Source organism: Bidens hawaiensis, unplaced genomic scaffold, assembly GCF_021521415.1.
Source record: "Bidens hawaiensis isolate Kalapana, Puna unplaced genomic scaffold, B.hawaiensis_p1.1 tig00013978_1, whole genome shotgun sequence".
Lineage (NCBI taxonomy): Eukaryota > Viridiplantae > Streptophyta > Magnoliopsida > Asterales > Asteraceae > Bidens > Bidens hawaiensis.
The window spans coordinates 487,610-497,482 of record NW_027492195.1 but is presented as its reverse complement, the minus strand read 5'-3'; the positions used below and the strand labels follow the sequence as shown (position 1 = coordinate 497,482).

At 34.9% G+C, this 9,873-nt stretch overlaps 1 protein-coding gene across 1 annotated transcript; it reads right to left on the bottom strand.

Moving 5' to 3' along the window:
- Nucleotides 1-5,025: 5,025 nt before the first annotated feature.
- LOC143545500 (em-like protein GEA6) lies at nt 5,026-6,938 on the bottom strand. The gene is made up of 2 exons (XM_077037382.1): nt 6,642-6,938; nt 5,026-5,336 (listed from the first exon to the last, which is right to left on the bottom strand). The coding sequence occupies exons 1-2, from the start codon at nt 6,754-6,756 to the stop codon at nt 5,194-5,196; spliced, it is 258 nt and encodes an 85-aa protein (XP_076893497.1). The 5' UTR covers nt 6,757-6,938; the 3' UTR covers nt 5,026-5,193.
- Between the last annotated feature and the right edge of the window lie 2,935 nt (nt 6,939-9,873).

The window sequence follows — 9,873 nt, the reverse complement described above, 5'->3', positions numbered from 1 at the left end:
TAATTACTCTATTTGATTCTAATAATTAACACGTTAATTTTATTTGTATTTGAACAAAACCCATATTATGTATACGTGTATTGAATTATAAAGTACTACTTTATTTACTCCTAACGCCATTAAACGTATACACCGCATGATTCTAACCTTACTTTTAGGTTAGTGGAATACATCATCAAATTATCAAAATGTCCCCTTTGAGACTTATAAAACTAACATGCTTTAGGCTTGCAAATCAAATCAAAGTCGACATATAAAACTTGAGCTCAAATAAGTTGAAATTTTGACTTAAGATTGTTTAAGCATAAAACAATCCAAACTTTTAATAATAGACGGAAATGAATTACTTGCGAATGACTCGACGCGTTTATGACTAGTAACAATTCTATTGGGTTTATGAAGGCTCGGTTTGCTTATAGGTCAGGATTAAAAGAGAATTTAAGTGGCAATGAATTAAAGCCGTTGGTTGGTGACTTGGCGTGTTTGTTTTGTTGTAGCCCATAATTAGCTTTTCTTGAATTCTTGAAGTTTAAGTGCTAAACCCTATGACTATGAGTGCCAGCTTGCAATCTGAACTAAGGATGGGTTTTTGGAGTAAACTCAACCTCGCGACCCTTTGTCCCGGCCATTTTAGCACACATGCTAGCTAAAAGTGAGAAGCAATTTATCAATCGCCTCTCTTTAGAGCCTGGTATTGGTAAAGACATCATTTCTAAATTTTTCCCATGGCTAAGGCTGATAACGTCATAACGAACATTCTCAATACAATAAGTAATGTACTTGTAACATATCATAACAAGAGCAAATAACAATAATACTATATCCTCGTTGCAGCCTACAGACATAGGTCAGCATAGAACGAACAACGTAAATCCTTGTGTTCTTTACTTTTATGCAGTTTTGTTTGTGTGTGTGTGTTTACTACCCGATCCAAACATACTCTACTTGTTTATGTCTAGTAACTACTGGCAAAAAAATATTATGAAATTTAGTGAAAACTTTTATAAAAAACGTTATACTTGTCATTCTAAATACAGTAATAAAGACCATGCTATGTAAAACAAAACGTGAAGCAAAAATATTAATGAATTACTGAAATTAAACGAAAAGTATTGCTTTTGTGACAGAAATCAATGGCCTATAACGTTTAGGTTTTAGTGGATTGACAATCAATTCCTAATATCACCACCACTATCACAACAGTCATCGAGATGAATAATGGTGGTAAGAGTAGATTAATCATTAGATAACAAGTGGGACTAGCTAGCCTTTGTTAATAATGCTTAACTTTGATTGTTAATTAATCAAGAAACTAAGCCTCAAGTCGTCGGGTCAAGTTGTGTTAAACATATAAAGGGACATATTTGTTTAAAAGAGCCATTGGATCTTTTTATAAAATTACTGGTTGTTGATTATACATATTTTAATAAGTTATTACATGTGGCTCCCGCAAGCATGGGGTCCTGGAGGACGTCGGCTTAGTTGAGCTTGGGCATGTTGTACATTCTTACAACGCATTTATGCAAGAGTTTGTTTCCAACACTTAGAACCTTTGACCTCTAAGTCACATGACAATAAACTTACCGTTATTGTAAAACTCGACCTTTTTATTTTATAATTAGCCGTAGCTATGCACATAGGTGGCTCGTGGGACAACGAAAATAAGTTAGGGCTTTAGACCCACACTTAATTAAGGCCTCTAAATACAAAAAAAAATATTATATATAGATATATTATAAAGGGTAAAGTAAACTCGAAATAATGTATTTGTGTGGTGACATGCTTCCCTGTTACTAAAGTATATGTTAGTCAAAACTTGTAATAAGTAAAAAAAAAATTCTTAACAATTGTCATAAAAAACCACAAAATATTGTTTCGATTTAGGCCTTCATATTCGTTAAGCCGGTCCTGGCTATGCATAGTAGCATAGGTGATAAAATGGGCTGCTTAGTTAATAGAGCCAAAAAGCCCAAAACTGGTTTGCATTGATACGGCTAGGCCGGGTTGACTTACAAGTAACTTTAATTCCAAATTTTTAAAAGAGAAATCTGCATTTTGCCTCCCTGGAAAATAACGTCGCGAGATGGGTTAACCACTGAAAAAGGTTTTGCGAACTTTGACTCCTTGTGTTACTCCGGCGGGGTCTTCTGTCTCCTGCCATCAGTTGACCCTTCGTTTATTGACCAAAAAAGGTTGAAATGACTATTTTACCCCTGAGCCTTTAATTAATTCTAAAATTAATAATCCAAATCGTGTAGAGGGTGGAATTCGAACCGGCGACGTCTCGGTTAACAACAAACAAAACAAACCATTTGAACTAAACTAATGTTTGTTATAGCTATATAATATAAATATATATTACCACTTTATAACTTCATCAAAGGTTTATCATCATCATCTCCAGATTTTATTAACACATCATCATTACCATATCTTCATCATCACAAGTTTATCATCATCTCCATATTTACAAAACAATTAATTAAGATCTAAATCAATATTCATCCAAAAATCCAATAACAACAAATATGACACAAGAATTAATAATTATTAATTAATTTTGTCTCTATGTCTTCATAGATCACACAACCACCCATAAAATATAATAATTAATAGAAAAAAAAAGGTATAGAATAATGAACGATCGGCGGTGGCCACGCCATCGGAACCGATTCATTCACCGGCGATGCCTTGTTATCGTGCACCGTCTCCGATGACCTTGACCCACCACCACTGTTATTATTGTTGTTCTTCCGGTTATTATGGTGGTGAAATGAGAAAATGGGTTTTTATTATCAAGATTCAAACCCGCCGGAATTTGGGTTTCACTTTCCCCTCCGCCGCCACCGTTTCCGCCGGAGCTAGCTGCCGTAAATTCAACACATCGGGTTTGGAGCTCCGATTCTCCATCACCTGTCTTGAGAAACCTACTTGATGCCGGGAAAACGAGATGACCGGAGGTTAGGGTTTTTGATCAAATATGTTTTTCCATAATGAGGTGATGATGATGAAGATCATCATAGATCTGTTGAGTGAGTGGTTAAAAAGTGTGGTGATGAATTATTATTTGTATTTGTAGGGGCTGCACTTTCAGATTATTATTGGATTTGTGTTTTGGATTTGTGTGGTGATGAAGCAATTGAAGTAGAGAAAGAAAGAAACAAAGTTTGTGGTGGGGCTGCATTTTCAGATTATTATTATTATCATCATCATATTATTATTATATTTATTATTTATTAAAAGAAGATTACTATAATACCCTTAATATGTTGGTATTATTACTAAAATACCAACAGTCAACTGACGGCAGGAGTTAGAAGAACCGCCGGAGTAACACAAAGAGTCAAAGTTCGCAAATTCTTTTTCAGTGATTAACCCATCTCGCGACGTTATTTTCCAGAGAGACAAAATGCAGATTTCTCTTTTTAAAATACTCAATACCTTTGAATATAATTATGCTACTAATTAATCCGATTTAATAGTTAACGGGCCATAAAGGCCCACAAGTGGTTTGGGTTGAAACATGTTGGGTTGGTTAGGCCAGTAATTTTTTGTTTCTTTACCTTTTTTATAATACGTTAAATATGATTAAAAGCTCACACTACCAAAATACTAATCGAATATACGAAAGTAACACAACTTAGGAATCTGTAGGCTTTAGATATATATATACTTTCGTCAACTTCCAACTTCTTTTAACTCGTTTCCCTTCAATTTTTATTATTTCACTCGTTTGGTACAAACGTGTTATAAGATTAAAATCACAACCTCTAATGTACATAATTTTTTTGTTTGCCTGTGATTTTGGTTTTTTTATTTATAGGCAAATATAAATCATCTTTGTTATCCTGAACTATCGAAGCTGAAGCAATTAATAATAAAAGTTGGGAGACAAAAAAATTAGGTGCCGTTTTTCTGGTGGTCCGATTTACTTGATGTGACAAGAAACGTGTGATTTGAGGAAAATGGTATCAAGTAATGGGACCTTTTGTTAATGGGTATATGAAGATAAAAGAGATTTTTGTTGACATGTGTATCAGTGTATGTGTTACAATCTATCAATACATAAAAAAACTACAGAGTCTAAATCCTAATCCTAGTGGGCTCAAGATAACGGGCCTGATAATGGGCTAAAGTTTTTGAACAGTGATGTTAAATTTTAATTTTCAAGTGAGGCAAGGAGATGCAAGTGCAAAATTATTAGTCAATAGTATCAAATCAAGTAATAAAATATAACAGCATGTTCTACTTACGTTTTACAAGATCTTAAAGGAATTTTAAAGATATATTATAAATCCAAAAGAACTATTACACTTCAAAGACTATAAAATACTTTTCTTAATTCCTGCAACAAGTCATTTTTTGTACTTGCATATACGGTTAAAACTTGTACTATATAGATTTTTAATTTAATATAAATACCTTTTAAGAAAAATAAGATTTTTTAGAACGACGACTTTTCTGTGTGTTAGGCACCACTACGGTCTTTCAATTTGAAGAGTCGTGGTTTTCCACTCTTACCAGACTATGTTGTTTAAACCAGACCAATGCTAGCTTCAGAGTCTGGCTTCACCGTTTTTCTCCGAGAACAATACCGTCAGCTGCCAATTGACAGCCGTGATGTCACCACAAGAACAAAACTCACTGACGTAACGCACCGTGGGACTCAAACCCCCGTGGGCTCAAAATCTAAACTAACAACATCTTAAGACTTAGCTCAAATATTTCATTATCAATATCTACATAAAATGTCGAACTTGAGTCTCTATTAAAGCCTTCTATTGAATAACCTAAGCCATAAGTGAATGATTTTTAGAAAAATAGTTTGTTCTATTAAAATAACATTTTATACACTTTGAATTTTATGACACTTCAAAAAAATTTAGATATTCCATTTAACCTCATTGAATACCGAACTGGAATTAGTTATATTTGTTAAGATCGATGTCACATTTAACTTCAATATATTTGATTTTTCATTATCATATTTCTTTTAACACATATTTCTTAATCTGAATAGTGAATATATACAATCATGAATTTACGAATTTTTGCTGTATATTACTTTGTGTATAGTATTCCATTTATTATCATCAGCACACCAGAATCTACAAGCGAAACAAACAATACCATACACTCACATTACTATAAAACTTATTACCAACACACTTATTAAACTTGCATACATGCTGCTTAGCCAGTCGACTTATCAACGTCGTTCTTCCCACGATCACGGCCACTTTGATCACCGCTGCTTAGACCGCCCTTCCGCCCGATCTCCTGGTATCCTTCGGTTCCCAGCTGTTCCCTTCTCGTCTGCCCTCCTCTACTCCTCCCTTTTAATCAATCAATTAATTATGTAACCAAAAAAAAAAAAAAACTTAAGAGGGTGTTTGGGATTCCTTATTTTACCTCCTTATAACTTTTCATTAAGTTAATAAGTTACAAAAGTGTAACTTATAGAACTTTTCATCTCACAATATAAGCAATCCCAAACACCTTATTCTCAAAAGGTTTATAAGTTATAAGTTGGTGAATACAAGCAATCCCAAACACCCCCTTAATTTTGCATGACAAAACATCATATGTTCACCATTTTGAATATTAGAAAATGATTAAAATATCTATTTAATTGGTTAATGTACTGATGTAGACATAATGCCCACACTAAAACTTGTCAACATGAACACTTACTAAACATTTATCAAATAAGATTCTTATAATGTCCACCCTAAGTGCCCTGCTTGCGGTGCGCGCATATAATGTGTGAACCCTCGGGTGGGCAAAAGTAAAATTGCACTAATTTTGACGTTATTTTACTAATTTTGTGAAAATAACGTTAAAAGTGATGGAAGGGTAATCAGGCATCATGTGGTGGCGTTGATAGCCGAAAGACAAGGGTACATGCACCAATCAGCCGGCGTCCCGATGATTGAGTGCTATGTGCCTTATGTAATATGTCCAAGGCTTGATGCAAAACTACTATCGAGCCGGGGGTCTCACCGGAAGCAGCCTCTCTATCCCCATGGGGTAGAGGTAAGGCTGTCTACATCTTACCCTCCTCAGACCTTACCATAGCTTTGCTATTGGTGGGATATACTGAGTACGATGACGATGATGATATAATGTCCGCCCTAAAACTCGTCAACTCGAACACTTATTGATCTTTTATCAAATGAGATTCTTAACCAACAAGCTTATGCAACTTGTCCAAGATAATCTAAGCCAAAAAAAATATATGTCACAAAATAAATGCTATCGGACGCTTAAATAATCCTGTCAAGTGTGACGATTTCTTTAGAAAAAATACCAACACGAAGGATTTCTTTAGAAAAACTACCAACATGAAGGTTTTAGTATAGTGACAAAATCTAGTTGGTTAGGTAATGATTAAAAGTAAGGTTTTGATCAAATACAAATGAAATTAACATACTAAATGTGATAATCAAGTAGAGTAATTATATATAGTAATTATGTACATTAACACATTTAACACGTTAATTTCATTTGTACATTAACTTTCGCTTAAATGGTAATTGAGTGGACTAGTTTTAGATATGGGCATTTTGAGAATTTACTGGTCAAATAAACATTTTGGTCATTATTCAATTTAAGTTATTCGTGTTAATTAATTAAATTACCTTCAGCAAGGTGTTGTTGAGCCTCATAGCTTTTGCCGCCAGTGCCGCCAAGCACCACCGTCTCTCCTCTCCTAGCTCTATCATCCAACTCCTTGCGTTGTTGTTCCGACGCCATACCTTGTAGTGATTATTTGTTGACTTGGTATGCCTAGCTAGCCATGATGGTTAACGTTCAACAGTATAAGATGTTTTTATATGTATAGATGGATATGATGAGCAACTAGATTCCATTGATGATGTGGCGTAGGAAGAGATGAATCAATGGCCACGTAAAGGATGGTGGTTCGTAAGGAAGGTGTACTGTAGACACGTATGGAATATGTTCTTCTTGGGAGTCGATCACCAGCGGACAAAATGCGAGTTGTTCATGTACTTTTTTAGTCTATATATCATGTTTATTGAGTTACTATTTACATGAGTCACGACTTGATTTGTCACTCATATGACCTACGGATTTACTTTGGTTTTTTGGGGTGTGTTAGGAATCCGTAGTGTATATTATATCATGTGTAACCTTGCGAAGTTAAAATAGAGATGATTTAGGGTTGTTTAATTGGTAGTCTTTTAATGGTCATTAAAAGACTATCTTTTAACGGTTCATAACCTGAGTTAAAGTGTTAATAGTTACGAGGTAGCTATAAATATTAATGGTTAAGAGGTAACAATTATGAGTCTTTTAACCATTCAGACTTAAGGTTACTTTTTAACCATTAAAACTTAAGGTTAACTCTTAACCGTTAAAACTTAAGGCTACCAAAAAGCCCCTTAATCATACTGAGTTGAAGAAGTTTAGGCTAGTAAAGTTGATAATATCGCATTAACGCGTTATACAGGTGACGAAAACTCTACTTATATATCGTTTTCGTAAAAGATATCAATCGTTTTCGTAAAAGATATCAACCGACACACTTAAAGTTATGTCGTGTTATGGTTTGACGCGGAAAATAATTATTTAAAAAGTAATATTTAGTGGTATTGGTATGTAGTGATTTGGAAATTCTAAACCCAAAGAAGTCGAACGACAAGCGATATCAGATTAGTGTGTAGAAGTGTTGTCTGGAATTCCAAACTCAAAGCGGACGCCATGTGGGGCCGAATATAAAATAACATCCACACCCCTTGTTTTTTACATTAAAACTAACGGCTAGTTGGTTTAGAATTTTTTTTTTCAAAAGTTAAATTCTATAAATATACACTCATGACACTTCAAACTCATGTTAACCATCTCTCTTAAAAAAGTGGATACATGAAAACACCCAATGGTTTAATGATTTCATAATTAAATACAAACCCAAACCCGGTTTCTAGGCATGCACATAGTTTAAGTGTAATGCGACAACGGAACTGTTGACGGGAACCTATTGATCGAATGGCAAAATTTATGTAACGAAAGAGGAACCATATGCGTGTTTAAAAGTAGGCCTATTGGTTATAATACTCTCAACTTGAGGAACCATATGCGTGTTTAAAAGTAGGCCTATTTGTTATAATACTCTCAACTTTCTCTCGTTGTTAGATAACACTCTCAACTTTCATTTTGTCTCCCACTACTGCTCTTTTAACTTTCAACCTATTTGTTTTTATCACTCCCGTTAAGTTAAGGTTAACGTCGTTAACTGAGACGCTAACGTGACTTTGTTTATAATATTTGTTATTTTACTCAGCTGATGTGTCAGCTTACGTGGCGTGTCAACATGGATTTTTTTTAGCAAACATCAATTAAAACACAACACTTATTAAGTGGATGGTGGTGACGAACGGTAGGTGGTGGTGGTTGGTGGACGATGGTGGTGGCGGTCCGGCGGACAATGGTGGAGGTCAGTGGACGATGGTGGTGGCGGACAGTGGTGGTGGCGAACAGTGGGTGGTGGTGGTGGACGGTGGTGGTGGCGGTCTGGCGGACAATGGTGGAGGTTGGTGGACGATGGTGGTGGTGGGGGTGGATGGTGGTGGTGGCGAACATCGTGTGGTGGTGATGGACGGTGGTGGTGGTGGTTGGTGGACGATGGTGGTGGCGCTCCGACGGAAAAACAAGTTGTGCTTATTGTGATCATGTCAACCTAGAAAAAAAATAAAAATTTGCTACTAAGTTAGTTATATAACTCTCATTAATGTTCTTATCATGCTAATGATCATGTTAGAAAATGTCTAAATATTATGAAACATTCATGAAACCATTTTATATGTGAAAAATCAGTTATCTTTATAAAAACTAGACCATTTTATATGGTCTAGTTTGGTTAAAGTTCATTTCATTATATGATCTATCCGTCTTCAAGTTGCACTATAATACTTGTATTCGATCAACACATAAAATACTTGTATTCACAGTCACGTATTACAGCTGAAACAAACTAGACCACATTATTATATATTCCGTTTATTATCATCACGTAATAATAAAGAGGCAAACAACTGATCAGCCAGTCGACTCATCAACGTCGATTTCTTCACCGATATGCCCGCGAGTACCGCTGCTTTGATCACCGGTGCCACCTTTCGTCTCCTGCTCTCCTTTTTCTTGCTTATTAATCCTTCCCGCCTGCCCTCTACTCTTCCCTTTCAATCAACATTTTATAACAAATAATTAATACACAAATTGATTTCACAATCTAAGTATTTACATATATGTTAATAATGCTATATCTACACCAACCCCGTCTGATTTCACCCCATCAAATGGCTATTCATAAAACACTTAGACGACAAATTTTATTTTTTTAAAATCATCATTGAAAATTATTGGTCAGCCCTTTTAACAATATTAGAAGTGACGTTTTGACAGTTGAGGTCAAACTTTGAAATTATTGATTAAGACGGTTGTTAGCATACTAAATGGCTATTCATAAAACATTTGAAATTATTGATCAAGACGGTTGTTAGTATACTAAATGGCTATTCATAAAACACTCAGAATGGCAGGTTTTTTTAAATCAACATTGACTTTGAAATTATTGATTAAGACGGTTGTTAGCATACTAAATGGCTATTCATAAAACATTTGAAATTATTGATCAAGACGGTTGTTAGCATACTAAATGGCTATTCATAAAACACTCAGAATGGCAGGTTTTTTTAAATCAACATTGAAAATTATTGGTCAGCCCTTTTAATAATATTAGAAGGGCCGTTTTGACCGTTGGGGTCAAACTTTGAAATGATTGATCAAGCCGGTTGTTGGCATACTAAACGGCTATTCATAAAACAAGGTTGTTGGCATGCTAAACGGCTA

Excerpts from the sequence above, each read along its gene's own strand:
- LOC143545500 (XM_077037382.1), bottom strand. The coding sequence starts at position 6,756 with ATGGCGTCGGAACAACAACGCAAGGAGTTGGATGATAGAGCTAGGAGA. Across the intron at positions 5,337-6,641 it reads TCAACAACACCTTGCTGAAG|GGAGGAGTAGAGGAGGGCAG; the intron begins GTAATTTAATTA and ends ATTGATTAAAAG.